The 13,920-nt window shown below is 48.2% G+C and overlaps 6 protein-coding genes across 6 annotated transcripts; 2 read left to right on the top strand and 4 right to left on the bottom strand.

The window, feature by feature from the left end:
* Positions 1 to 508: 508 nt before the first annotated feature.
* Positions 509 to 1,417, top strand: GIQ15_00391 (glucose 1-dehydrogenase A; the record flags this gene model as incomplete). Its single annotated transcript, XM_033547808.1, has 1 exon — positions 509 to 1,417. One exon carries the CDS (start codon positions 509 to 511, stop codon positions 1,415 to 1,417), a length of 909 nt encoding a protein of 302 aa, XP_033408759.1.
* A 264-nt stretch (positions 1,418 to 1,681) lies between these two features.
* On the bottom strand, positions 1,682 to 2,743 carry GIQ15_00390 (uncharacterized protein; the record flags this gene model as incomplete). The annotated part of the gene is made up of 2 exons (XM_033547807.1): positions 1,682 to 2,638; positions 2,702 to 2,743. The coding sequence occupies 2 exons, from the start codon at positions 2,741 to 2,743 to the stop codon at positions 1,682 to 1,684; spliced, it is 999 nt and encodes a 332-aa protein (XP_033408758.1).
* An 811-nt stretch (positions 2,744 to 3,554) lies between these two features.
* Positions 3,555 to 4,556, bottom strand: GIQ15_00389 (uncharacterized protein; the record flags this gene model as incomplete). The annotated part of the gene is made up of 3 exons (XM_033547806.1): positions 3,555 to 3,656; positions 3,743 to 4,384; positions 4,449 to 4,556. The coding sequence occupies 3 exons, from the start codon at positions 4,554 to 4,556 to the stop codon at positions 3,555 to 3,557; spliced, it is 852 nt and encodes a 283-aa protein (XP_033408757.1).
* Positions 4,557 to 5,367: 811 nt separating this feature from the next.
* Positions 5,368 to 6,332, top strand: GIQ15_00388 (HAD superfamily hydrolase; the record flags this gene model as incomplete). Its single annotated transcript, XM_033547805.1, has 2 exons — positions 5,368 to 5,556; positions 5,655 to 6,332. The coding sequence occupies 2 exons, from the start codon at positions 5,368 to 5,370 to the stop codon at positions 6,330 to 6,332; spliced, it is 867 nt and encodes a 288-aa protein (XP_033408756.1).
* A 1,260-nt stretch (positions 6,333 to 7,592) lies between these two features.
* GIQ15_00387 (uncharacterized protein) lies at positions 7,593 to 10,012 on the bottom strand (the record flags this gene model as incomplete). Its single annotated transcript, XM_033547804.1, has 6 exons — positions 7,593 to 8,324; positions 8,393 to 8,473; positions 8,527 to 8,655; positions 8,717 to 9,627; positions 9,729 to 9,847; positions 9,915 to 10,012. The coding sequence occupies 6 exons, from the start codon at positions 10,010 to 10,012 to the stop codon at positions 7,593 to 7,595; spliced, it is 2,070 nt and encodes a 689-aa protein (XP_033408755.1).
* A 2,512-nt stretch (positions 10,013 to 12,524) lies between these two features.
* Positions 12,525 to 13,876, bottom strand: GIQ15_00386 (WD repeat-containing protein 79; the record flags this gene model as incomplete). Its single annotated transcript, XM_033547803.1, has 4 exons — positions 12,525 to 13,329; positions 13,372 to 13,536; positions 13,602 to 13,664; positions 13,716 to 13,876. The coding sequence occupies 4 exons, from the start codon at positions 13,874 to 13,876 to the stop codon at positions 12,525 to 12,527; spliced, it is 1,194 nt and encodes a 397-aa protein (XP_033408754.1).
* Between the last annotated feature and the right edge of the window lie 44 nt (positions 13,877 to 13,920).

The following is a 13,920-nucleotide window of genomic DNA, read 5'->3' as shown; positions in this document are numbered from 1 at the left end:
AGGTGTTTTGCCTTAACACATCGTAATCGACATTACATTCCAAGAGTGGCAGCTTGTTCAGTATTGTATCACACCTCATACTTTGCAAGTATGCCCACCAGTATATTCAGTAAATAGCCTGCATCATAGAGATCCCTCGAAACCAACGTCTCTATCTTCTTGATTCTATATCTCTATAGAGAACGAGAATGCCAAGACTGCTGATAGATACTGCAAACAAGACAAAACATGCAAACGCGCAAACACGAGAAACAAACATGCAAACATAACAAACAACCAGATCTAGTAGTGATATCAAACTGTCCAAGTCTCTTGGGATTCTCCATGTTTACAAAGATATCTAGTTTATACGAGTAGGTAGACATTCAAAGCTGGCTCTGATTAAAAATCATCCTACAGCAGATACGATGCTGGTTATGAAGATGACTCCAGTACTGGAACTCTTACTCTACCCATTGAGTGGAACCAAGATATGGATGTATATAAATCAGGGCAGAACTTCCCTTGAATGAGATATTTCACATCCGTCCTCGACAAGTCCACCAACTTCTCCTACAATCCCTTTCAGGAATATCAATTCTCTCGTCTCTCTCGCAAAGCAACAGCTATGGCCATCTACTCGGGAAAAAACTCGGTTGTCGTCGGTGGAACTCATGGTATTGGCCTCGAAGTTGCCAAAGCCCTCGTATCCCAAGGTGGGAGAGTGGTGGTTTCAGGACGGCGCGCAGAACCCGTCGAATCTGCAGCTAAAGAGCTCAATGAATTTGCCGCTGGAGCAGCCCTAGTTGTGCAGTCCGATGTCACCTGTATGGACAGCCATGCTGAGCTTGAAGCTTCCGTCAAGAAACATTTGGCCATCGACGGAACTGCAGCAATTGATTTCCTTTTCATCAATGCTGCATATGCAGGCCTTGCCCCCTTTAAGGCCGTTACCGAAGAAATGTTCGACAAGCATTTCAACACCAACACTCGTGGTCCATTTTTCATCGCTCAACGCTTGACGCCATACATTCGACCAGGTGGCTCTATTGTGTTCACTACCAGTGTTTCAATTGGCACCGGATATCCAGGAATGGCTGCATACTCCGCATCGAAGGCGGCGGTATATTCGCTTGTGCAAACGCTGGCGGCAGAGCTGGCGCGTGGAGAGGATGGCAAACAGGGTATCAGGGTCAATGCCGTTAGTCCTGGGTTCGTGGATACGCCAACCATGGGAATCATAGAGGCTTCCAAGGAGGAAAAGGAAGCATTCGCGGACATTGGAGCCAAGACGTCGCCAATGGGCAGGATTGCAAAGCCGATGGAAATCGCCAAGGCAGCTTTGTTTTTGGGGTTCGATGCCACCTATACAACGGGGGTCGAGTTTGTGGCTGATGGAGGGTCGAGATATTTGAGCATACAGCTCGAAGGTCATTGAATAGGCTAGATTAGCTCAGTCGATAAAGGCAAATGCATGCGGTTACATGAACAATGGGAAATATAAATAGTATGGGTATCGATAACTGAAATAAACCATATCAATTGCGCAATGAAACTTCAATATGCATTTATATGTGGTGGTAGACTTTCATTAATAAACAAGTCATGCTCATTAGGTGGATATACTGGGGAGGAGAGGAATCTATTGGATATAGTACCGGAAATATATACGAAAAAAAAGGGTCTGCCCGCAAATTTTGGCTCACGACAACACTTTCTCGCTTGTTCCTGCTTCGTCGTCATCAGTGGCCCTCTCAGAGTCTTTCGGGCCTTGTTGGGTTCGGTTCGCAGCGTAGTTCCTTTCCTTGGAGCTGCCATTTGGAACATAAAATCTGCGATCGATGCGGCCGAAGAGGAACATGTATACAACTATAGCTTCGAGGACAAAGTTGAAGATATAGAAACTGGCCTTGTGGTGATACCAAGCGGGAATGTTTGCAGGTCTTGGGGGGGAGGCGCTTACTCCAATACGGAAGCCCGCACCAAGAGTCAACAGGCAAGCCGCGGTGACCACGATGATAACCTTTGCTGACCATGACCCAGAGCCAAACTGGTCGATTGGTTGTTTCCGGGGAACCGCCAGGATGAATGCAACGATGGGCAACGGAAGGAACGCAACAAAAGTCAACACGCTACCACCGAAGAGCTGGAGATCGCGATCGATTCGTCGGGCATTCGGATTCAGAGTAAAGAAGCTATGTACGCTTGCCGTGATGACAATGACAAGCGTTAGACCGATGAGGATGTATAGCATCTTGAAGGCATAAGACGCCGGGCGAGACCAGCCGACCTTAGGATGGCTTGCACGAAGTAGTCGTTGTGCGAATATCAGGTTGAGGACGAAGAGTATAAGAACACCAGCGGCGACGAAGACCTGGGCCGCAATTGCAACGTTCACGTTCATCGGCTTAGCAGCCCAAACTATGCGGAGAACATTGGCAACAACACGCGCCATGCAGAAGCCACCACTTGCTGCAGACGGTATGAATTTGTAGTTGCGTTTGAGGTTTTTTCGAAAAATGGTGAAATGAGACACAGCTCCGGCAAGGAATATAGCTATGAAAACAGCACTTATTGGGACATCCACAGGTGCGGTTGCGCGGCCGCCAATGCTAGCACCGGCTGGAGGGTATGGAGGCCCCTTCATCGCCATACCAGGCTGTACAAAAGAATTAGCCGCCTACTCCAATAAGGCTTGAAAGAAAGTGTGTGCTGAACTTACATTCCCTTGAGGGCCATGGCCTATCGCGTGCGGACTCGACATTTCTAAGCCTTATTCTAAACTGTATAGACAATCAATCCCAACTTTATTCAGGATTCAGTAGTCGACTTTGATGTGTATAGCAGAAGTGAGTATAAAATCAGAATCGAGAAGCAAAGAGAGCCAGCTGCCAGATATAAGAAATAACCTGTTGCATCGCTCATCCCCCAGGGACTTGAAGCGGACACTAATAATTACGAAGTCTCGGAGGCCGGCCTCAGGATATTGTCATCCCGCCCGTGGATAAATATTGGAAACCCCGTACGGAGTGCTTGTCGAGCAAGGTGAGAGGAGTAATTCGCTGGCCATGGCAGGCTGATCGGGCCTTGCACCCTGTATCATGCCGGCTGAAGTCATCGATCCATGGCCTCGCAACGCCGCCGCTTCGGCCTATGGCGAACATCGACGCGAGGGTGGGTGAGCATCGGAAAGTCGGGGAGAACTGAGCACCGAAACACCGACACACATGACATAAGCAGTCGTATATCGCTCCATGAGGTTGAGCAAGCAGTTGAAGCTCTTTTTGGTAGTTGATATGAAAACTTCAGGTCTACTCGTACCTTTGACATAGATTGTTGTGGCGAGGCATCTCGTGAGGATGTTTTGGCGTTACACCTGTACTTCCATGTCGCTCAGACACTGCGGTGTAGCCACATGGCAAGTCGAACACACTGAACACGCTTGCTTGTTCAACTGATCGACCGAGTTATGTCGTTCTATTCATGGCTTTTGAGGCGACCATATCTAAAATGCTTCCCGAGGCCGTATGCAAGTCGCCTACACGTGGAATCCGTTTCTATTGAATTTAATGCGATCATTTCTCGAATCCCATGCTGTAGCCACCGGTCTTTTCGTCCTTGACAAACTTGAAATTGTCCGTAGATAAACCGAATGGCTTTAGAATCCCGTTCCCTAACTACAGGTTGAGTCGGTTAGTCAATAACATGACTTATGGCCTTATAAGATAGCAATTGGGCTCCTGTTCAGGTCTGGGATGCTTACGTCTTTTAATTTCCCCATCATCTCAGCCATCTCCGTGTCCTTTGCCTCGTTTATTCTGGCAGGCAGCTCCTGTAATGCTGTCCGTACCACTCGCTGGTCGTGTGGAGGGAGGACCTTGAGCTGGAGCAAGCTCTTATAATCCTCTTCTGCTCCCTGAAGATTCGACCATCCGCCCAGTGCCATTCTCCCCTTCGCTCTCCGCATGAGAGACTTGCCCCGTATCCGCATCACATCCTCCCTGCGCGTGTCATTCTCGTTTAGCCGTTTGAGGACATCTTCCTCCTGCTCCTGGTCCGCATCGTCCGGTAGCTCAACGACCTGTGCACCTGAGCTCTGTTCGTCCACCCCCGAACCCCCGGAGCTTCTCTCCGTGGACGAGGAGTGTAAAGTAGGCGGGGATGTCGGGATTAGTCGATCGAGACATGATATGCTAGAGGTTGCCGCATCTACAGCAGCCTTCCAGTCTTCGAGCTTCAAATGACAGGCTGCAATGTTGCTCTGTAAAACGGCGATCTCGAAGTCGAGGTAGTTCGGGCAGATAGAAATGGCACGACCGTACGTGGTGATGGCTTCGGAGTAACGGGAAGTGGAAAACAGCGTGTTTGCTTCGGCCTTCTGGCTATGAGACTGGTTTAGGAGCTCCTGTTGACGTGGTTTCTTTAGTGAGGCTCTGGCTGGTCTTGATGGCGGGGGAGCAAGTACGTACAGCTTCTACGTCTGGTGGAAACCGGGCGTCGTGAAAGACCTCTCCTTCATCGTCACTTTCTGTATCTTTGCCTTTGGCCATCTGCGGCTTATCTTCTATGTCCGACATGGTGTACTTCGTAGTTGTTGTTGTCTGTCGTAGCTTGAGGCTTCAAATTAAATCTTGCCCAAAGTCAAAGTGCCAAGATCGTTAACTATCTCAACTACCACAACTTCCACCAACAACAGTTCTATACTCGCTACAATAGATAGTTATATGAATAGTAAAGGTAAGGGTCTCGGTTATAGATGTACGCTGGCCTTGCAAGGTGACTATCCGTATGCCATCCAACGGTGCTTCGGACAAACGATCAAAGGACCTGAGCATGTGCGCACGGAGTATGCGATATTATAGCTAAATGCAAGGATGTTTACCTGTCGTGGCTGGCTGACTGATCCCAGTCTTGCACATGCACACAATCTACGCTCGCTTGACCTGGAGTACGATGACCTGGATATTATATAAAAGGCAGCTAGATAGATATAAATATACTGTAGACACAGATATAGATATAGATATATAAACATAGGTAGATACAGATATAGACATAGGTAGATATAAATGTAAAGACATAGTATAGATATAGATATAGATTGATATAATATAGATGTAGATATAGAGAGAGCCGAGGCTAAGCGGGTGTGGTTGGAATAAAGTTAGGCTCAAGGAACCGAAAAGGAAAAAGGAAAAAGGAGAAAGTCAGGATAACAAAGAGGTCGATATATCAGACCTCGACGCAGCTTGCAAGTCCACCTCCACGGCCTCTCACTGCAGCCGCCAGACGCGTCGGCCTCCAGATACTGATACCTGACACTGATACATTGACTCTCGCCATGTCTGCCCAGGAGTAAGCTTTCGACCCTGTCTCTACACCCCCCGCATGGCCGTTAACCATAGCTCGAACCGCAGTCTCCCACCCGTCCGAGCGTGTTTGTTCGACATGGACGGCCTCCTGATCGACTCGGAGGATATCTATACCCTCGTCATAAACCAGATCTTGCACGAATATGGGAAACCCAGCCTGCCTTGGTCGATCAAGGCCCAGCTACAGGGTCGTCCGCAGCCACAGGTATATCACGCGCGCGCACACATCTCTACCTAGGTAGTGTAGCACTGCTGGCAAAGATTATGCGCTGACCTTTCGTTGCGGTATCCGCGCGCCAACAGTCCGGCCAAGTCTTTCAGCAATGGGCCCAGTTGCCCATCCCCCAGGCCGAGTTACAGAAGAAGATAGCGGCCCTGCAGAAACCCCAGTTCCCCAAGACAAAGCCGCTTCCCGGCGTGGTGGAGTTGATCAGCACACTGTCCCGCGCGGCATTGAATTTTCCCCCTGTACACATCGCACTGGCAACTTCTTCCACCACGACAAATTTCAACCTCAAAACATCCCATTTATCCAGCCTGTTCTCTCAGTTCTCCCCGTCAAGGACGATTGTAGGTGATGACCCCAGAATAGCACCAGGAAGGGGGAAACCGTTGCCGGACATCTACCTGCTGGCCCTAGATACCATCAACAAGGAGATTCAGGCAAAGGGCGAGCCACCGATCACACCAGCAGAGTGTCTCGTGTTTGAGGACTCCGTGCCTGGCGTGGAGGCTGGCCGCAGAGCTGGTATGAGAGTCATCTGGTGCCCGTATGATGGACTGCTCGAAGTGTACAAGGACCAGGTGCCGGAAGTGCTGGCTGGTCTGACGGGCGCACATAAGGACGCCGATCATGACGGGCTAGATACCCCGGCCGTCCTCAACTCAGGCAAGCCTGGTAGCCTGAATGATGGATGGGGGGAGCTAGTTCGTACTTTGGAATCCTTCCCGTATGCAAAGTATGGCATCAAGGTTGTTTGATACGATATTACCCCTTTTTACGATGATATGACGTGGAGTCCCGATTTACAGGTTAGATCAATCGATATCCCTTGCATAGAGTAGACTTTCTTTTTTGTCAGATAACCACTTCAGGGTTAGGTCATCCGTAATGTAACTCACTCATGATCTTTGAAGTCGTACAAGATTTTTGCTTAAGAAACCGGATGCCGTTATATTCAAGCGGAAGAGGAATATGTACTTACAAAATGGGGCCCAGATTACTGGCTTATATACGTGGAGAATTCATAGGATACTGTAAATGTAGTTCACCAATCAAAATATGGATTTCAATTTGTATTGTAATTGCTGGAGATCTATCGTTCTAGAATAAACGTCCTTGGCCTGAAGGAGTGACAAAAGTTGGGTTTGAGGTAAAAAACAATAAAAGATATAGTGTGGGTTAACAAATGTAAAGGGAACGGGTGAATTAGCAAAATAAATCGAGGGGGATCCTTTTTTTGGCCGGGTTATTCCCGTTTTTAGAAAATAAAGAAAGAAAGAGACTGGGTGAGCGCTGCTCCTCCATGGCTGTGGTGTAAGGGTATAATATAATAGAAAGGAAAAGGAAGAAAAGCATAAAAGGTATGGAAGCTGCATGCGAGGGGCTTCTGTAAACATGATGTGTTCCCTGGCCTGTTGGGTTTGTTTAGCAAGTTAATTGCCTGACCAGATGGGCTTTCAGAAGGTGATAAATGAGGTCAACCAGGCGTTGATAACAGCATGGAAACAAAAAGGTAATCAATGAGAAATGGAAAATTTGAGATTTATCAAGGGTGTTGGACAAAAATGATATGAATTGTCCCACTGTACAGGCCCCAAAACCTGCACAGTCGACATATTCTATCTATTGTGGAAGCAATGCGCATAGGAAGTAAATGCTTATGCGGACGGCGAGTTAAAGACTAAAGTGGGAAAATTCCTGGAGGTAAAAAGAGACCATGAACAAGAGAACGGCGATGATGAAAGGAGCCCATGAGAATGTGGCTGGTTCCGTGTCCAGGCTGTGGTATGAAGTCAAAGGCCAAATCCGAGGTCAGGTGAGGGGTATAAATCATGGTCCGAGCCGATTGCTGCTAGATATGCGGGAACAAGAAAAGGCTGAGAGATGCAAAGTCGAAAAGGGGGTATCTATGAGGGTATCGATGGAAGGAGAAATATGGTGAACCAATTTCAAAAACTATGCTGAAAAGTGTTGCATCGCTGATGATTGCAACCAAGTATTGAAGACTATGAAAGATTTTAATGGCGTCCTTTCTTCTTTGGGCTTTCTGACTCATCAGAGCCATCTGCCGATCTTTTGCCAGACTTCTTGCGCGCAGGCTTAGCTTGGGTTGGAGAAGCTGCTCTCCCAGAAACAGGAGGGGTGGGGAATTGAGATGTCAATGATGGCATATTTGGGGTTCTTGGGGGCATGAGATACTGTGCCGACGGAATAGCGTTGGAATACATCTGATTCCATGGTGACCTTGGTGTGGGAGAGATGTTGACTTGAGGCGCATTCATAGTCGTGCCCATGTTGTAGTAGCCCATATTTCCAACCGCTCCACGGCCGGAGTTATATGCATGCCCCTGGGAGTACCCAATGGATGGTCCAGTGCCAAAACTGTTCATTGGGTGAGAGGAATAGGCCATTGATGGACCTAGAATGGGTTGCTGCCTAGATGACCCTGGTTGCAAGCTCGCCATATGAGCTGCCTGCAAGTTTGCTTGAGGTAAGTTGGGTGGAAATTGGGAGCCTTGTGGAGTTTCAATGCTGGAAACAATGTTTCTATCCATGTATGGATCACGAGAACTAGTGCATGTCGTATGGGTTTCAGGTTTCGGGGTGGTGAATGGGCTTGCCAGTTGAGGTGCGGGCTCATCTGCTGCAGTCACATCATCATCACCAGCTGTCCCTTTGGCCATAACCTTTTTACCTAAGTCGATAGCCTGCTTTTTCTTAGCATTGAGAGTTTTGTTGGAATCAACACGCTTGAAATTGGTTAGCGTTAATCTTGATTTAATGGCAGGATAGAATGGTAAAATCGAGGAAGACTCACGCTCAAACAGGAACTTGGGTCATCTACAAACTGAAGCAGATAGTAAGGATCCAGTAGATGGCGGCAGACAGTCTTGCGAACCTATTACTTTGTGAGTATTATTATGCAAATAACGGGAATAGAGGCTATCCCACCCTTAAGATATTGATCATATCTGCAAAGCGCTCAGCAAAGTTTTGCTTATTCTTCTTGGTCTTGTTTTTCAATGATTCTTCCTCAGGCGTGAGGAATGGTCCTACTGCTTGCCGAACAACGCAACAGTCCTGGTAAAACAAATTAATGTTCAAGAATATCAAGCCTGCTCGTTAATTGCAGATAGCTTACCAAAATGTTCCAGCAGCATACTTCGATTTTGCGGTCGCTAAATTTCCGGTTCGCGAAGGGCTTAATCATACCCCAGTTATCTGTGGCATGCTCGACACTTTTCATGGCTCTGATAAGTTGGACGACACATTCCTTCTTCTGCCCAACTGTGCATGGAACGGTAGGATCGACTGGCATAATTTTCCTATCCGGGCGATAGTCGTTGGCTTCTTGTGAAGAAGAAAATTGTAAAACGATTGGTTCATCACTGTCTCGTAAATTGGCTCTCTCATCCTTGGGCTCGACAGTAGGAGACTTTCCTTTTGCTCTCCCGGCTTTGCGCCCTGGTTTTTTCTGGGCTTCTTGGGCACAAGCTTCTTCCACAATGACAGAAGTGGTATCTACCATATTAGTAGAGGCCAAGTTGGAAGCTGGGGTTGAGGGAACCTGAGCACCGGAATAGTTGGAGATTGCTGGTGGGATACTATGAATTTGCCCAACTTGAGTTTTTTCGGAGTTGGCATTAAGTTGGCTATGGTGTGGTTGGAAAGGGGGCGTCTGTCGAATTCGGGGATCTTTAAATTCAGGGGGAAAAGGCTGATTTGGCGATGCATCAACGCCCATATTTGCGTTATAATCGGCTGGAGAATGTTTCATAACTGCATGCTCACTTCCTTCAGTAGCAACTGGGCATGGCGTATTGACAGCCGGAATAGCACCCTGTGGCATGATAGGAGAACGAATCATTTCAGAAGCGGATGGAGTATGAGTATCTTGGAAATTGTTGTGCGCATGTGGGTGTGGATGCTGATGTTTTGGAGCAAGATCTGCGTCGTACATCTGCGCAGGGGCATCTTCGAGGTTCAGCAAATCGCCGAAGTCAAACGAGACGTTATCCGTGACCATGCGGTCACCTTTCACTTCCCCACGATCTGTAAAACCCTGTGTTAACAAGCGGATCAAATAAATGGGTATTAATCAAGTATCAAAGCCATGACTATTAGTTTTCAAGAAAATATCAGAGAATGGCTACCTTGGTTTTCAGCTTCTGGGTTCTGGGCTTGGTATCCATCCATGCATTCTGCCGGTTCCTGGTCAGACATGATACCCTCATGCATAGAAGCAGCAGTAGCTTGGTTTTCACGGTCATGACTGAACATGCAATATCAGCAAAAGGAATGTCATCCAAGAATAAGAGACATCACATCATCGTACTTACACATAGTTGTATAAGGCCATGTAGTCATCCATTGAAAAGCCTTCTTGCAGAAGACTGTCGCGGACGTCTTTGTTTTCAAAGGGATTCTCTTGATCCATTTTAACTAACCAACCGTTCCAAACTACAAATGTGTAGGATGTCAGTGTTAGTGAAAGATGACGGCCCAAAGTCGACGAAGATAACAGATCTTGCTACCTGCTATCAAGGTTGGTGGTGTTCTGGAGAAGAGATAAAGAGCTTGGGATCTCACCGAGGCTGCTTTGGCAAAATGGAATATGCCTTTCGGCGAGGACTTTGCTTCTTCGTCGCGGATGTCAGTGAGATATTACGGAAAGTGCAGCGGCGATCAAAGCGATCTTAGCTCAGATAGAGGGCGTCCAGCAATATCTCAAGCCTAGACGTGCGATCAAGTGAGCAGCTTGATGAGAGAAGGGGGCTTTGGGGTTGACTTGTGAACGGCGGGTGTAGAAATGTGGGTGTAATCGGGGAGGGTGAAGGAAGAAAGAGGACGAGGAGCTGGGGGAAGTTCGAGGACGAAGATAAGGGCTCTCTTAAGGAAGGCCCATTGTCCTGGCTACATTCACTAGCTAGTGAACCCAGCCCCCCAGCTTCAAACCGGTCGTGAATATACAATATATGTCGCTGGCGTAGTAAATGATGCCCGTAAGGCTCTGTATCCGCGCTAGCGTAAGTTACAGTAATCGAGATATCAGAGTCCCAGCTCAATGAATCACCGATACCGCAAGCGCCGGGGGCGGTAGTTCCCGTCGAGGGTCATTCCTCAATCAATCCAGAGGCCAGCTGACGCCTATTGACCCTATTGTGCAAAGGGTTCGCATTGCTGTAACAAGGCAACAAAGGGAAGCTCAATCACGCTCCAGGCCGAGAAATTCGCTGTTGCGTATTGCTATCAGCAAGCGATGCCAATTGATATCAACAAAAATGAGCCATATCAATCGATCGACCTACATAGGAGCCGTCGGTTAATAGGCTGGGCCTCCTCGAGTGGCAGAGCATTGATCCAAGCATGTAGACAGGCTGGGCATTCGTTTCATAGAAACATTTTCCGCCTTATGCAATACTTTCTAAGGGGTACGGCTCAGAAGCTCAATATCGCAGTATATATTGCAGGCGAGCTCGTCGACAAAACAAGCACATCCTGCAATTTGACTGCAATACACCCAACACCTTATCCAAAAGGGTAAGGGCCGTTGAAAACAGATGAGTATCCCACCCCTCTGCCCAGAAGCGACATAGTCCCACGGCCAGGAAGACCAGATTATTTCGAGCCCAGCCAAGTGAGCGATACTGACGGCAGCAGATATCAAGGGAGAGTCAACGATACTTTTCAGCCCCCCAGCCAGGCATATCAAACCTATTTCCACCTCATCAGACTGCTGCTGTCCCACACACATGCCCTTGACAACTGTCTTCCACTCTGAACCCGACATACCGCCCGGCAAACGAGGTTCCCTTTCGCACAAAGTCGTCAAGATAAATAGAAGTTGCCATATTGAGGAGACCACCACCTTTGGCACGATGGAAACGCCTTCTGGGCGCCTGACGGGGCTGAACGAGGGAAGCTGCAGGACTTGAGGACGGTGAGAACGAAGGTGAGAAGAAGGCAGATATATACTGCAGGCGTTAAGATATATTAACTGCGGCATCTGCAGTGAGTCAATGGGCTGTCTGGCTCTAATCTACACCTTCACCGGTCTAGGTTGGGATAGAACCAGCCAAGAGAAGAATAGATGGATATTTCCGCCAGTAGCGAGAGACTAATTGCACATGGAGCCATTCTAGAAGGGATAACCAGTCACCAGGGAGTGTGTCTATATTCAATGATATAAAACTGATTCATGAACATGTTTGTCTAGGTATACGCTGCAGACGAGGTTGAAGAGATGCGGTTGTTCACCCTGGGATGTGATTGGACAGCTGCACAGCACGGATACCCCTGGCTACCCCACAAAAGTCAGCCCTATAAAAGTTCATATACGATGCGCTATAGACATACTATGGACACACTGCAGATACACTATAGACATACTGCTGGAGATGTATAGGTGCCCCTCTTCTAGTCTGTTTACTTTTGTGGTTGTTATTGTTGTTTTGTTAGTGCCAAGACACTGTGGTTGCCTCTACTTAAATAGTAGTCTATGAGAAGGAGCTGACAAGATGAAGTCATATATAGGCAGTATATCTGGTATGTCCAGTATATCTGATATATCTAGACTGAGCAGTATCTTATATATAAAAGATGACTGGCAGAACTGCATTGGTGGGTCAGTTTTCAGACACTATCTGAATCTTCACCCAGCCTCCTTTGTTATAAGGCTATAGATACACAGCGCTACTGATCTGCTAGATGGCTCTATACTAGGCTCCTATCAATCGATCTATCAGGGTGACCTGATTCAGTTGAGTGCTGTTTTCTGGATAGAAATTGAGGGGCCGGGAGTGGGTGGTGCTTCACAGGATGTGGGCGACTGGGGTGAGATGTAATTGGCGACTCATAGCTGCCATATTCTGAGACTATTATCCATTTGACCCTCGGATAGGCCTCTGGTCCCCAGATCCCTCTCTACCAAGATCTCTTGGGTGCCATCATCATCTGAAAACGATGGATATTGTTTTTGCCCTGAGCAAGTCGCCAATACACTTCCCGTCGGATGAACTACGGAACTCGTCATCGGATCTGTATACTGCAGTCAGTACGTGGGGGTTGCACTTCGCAAAAGAGAAAGGTGCTCGTTTACCGTCATGGATATGCTTCTCCCATATCGGACGCAAGCCTCCTTCAGCGTGAGACGGGTTCTTCCACATGCGAATAACCCCGTCTGTCCCGCCAGCCCAGATTTCGGATGTCTCGCCGACGGCAACGATATCGACATCCAATCTCTGGTTCGTCATCGCTTTCCTCCCTTCAAGCCACCCGACGAGCTGGCCGGTCACCCTGATATCGTACACCAGCATTCCGTCGCTCTTTCTCTCCACAATATACAGATATCGGCCACATGGGCTCCAGAGGACCTGAGTCACGCCATTCCCGCCGATGGCCCTTTCGGCAGCTGTGTCGGCGATGCTAAAGGTGGCGATAGTATCACCACTTCCGGTATCTCCATATAGCCCAATATGTCGGGTGAATGTACCTGCAGCAAGTATTCCGCTACCACTAGAGTCGACTGCCATTGCGGAAACGATACCTTTCATCCCCACGCCTCCCCCGACAATCTTCTTCCGCTTGCTTGGAATAGTCGGTAGCCTCGATACAGGCCCATCTTTCCCGGGGCGAGATATATCAAACAGGCAGATCAGACTGTCACACCCGGCTAGGAAATGCGTCCCTCCAAGGCTTGACGGGTATAGAAGGGAATGGGGGGTTATAAAGGCCTCGGTTGTGGGTGACACGAGGCTGTAAGACGTCAGTAGACCGGGGTATAAGGCCGAATTCAACCTAATTGGGTGGTCTCGAAGTCCAGACAGCAGACAGGTGGTTGAAGGGTCCTGCAAGTCGTAGAATGGGTATATCGCCGCCGAGTAAATGGGCTCCTTTGAAGGTATGACATGGTACGGTCGAAGCGTATGGGGAGCATCCTTCTCATCCAAAAGGTCCGGCGGTCTGTAAGCATCAGCAAGGGCAAGAGACGACAAAAGGAATCTCTGAAGGGCGCTGTCGGGACATACAGGATATAGGACCGAATATGGTTATCAGCCGAATTGGTGATTACTGTGGTCCCGTCTGCAGACCTGAGAACTCGTTAGGCTGCATTCCATATTTTATACGGCACTTTATCTTACCACTGGGCGCTTTTGAAGTAGTTCGAGACCGGTTTCTTGCTAACAGGGCCATCTACAAGCTTGCTGGCCGATGTCAAGTCGCTGGCAAAGGCCAGTCCATCATCGACGGATGTGCAAGCGACGCATTTTACTCTCGGGGTATCGGTCGTTGGTTCGTGCATGTTATCCCATACCTGTCTCTGCCGTCATCTCAAATCCTAGTCGT

Source organism: Arthroderma uncinatum (assembly GCF_011692745.1).
Source record: "Arthroderma uncinatum strain CBS 119779 chromosome Unknown scaffold1, whole genome shotgun sequence".
Lineage (NCBI taxonomy): Eukaryota > Fungi > Ascomycota > Eurotiomycetes > Onygenales > Arthrodermataceae > Arthroderma > Arthroderma uncinatum.
The sequence above is the reverse complement of the archived record's forward strand: the minus strand, read 5'-3'. Positions and strand labels throughout refer to the sequence as shown.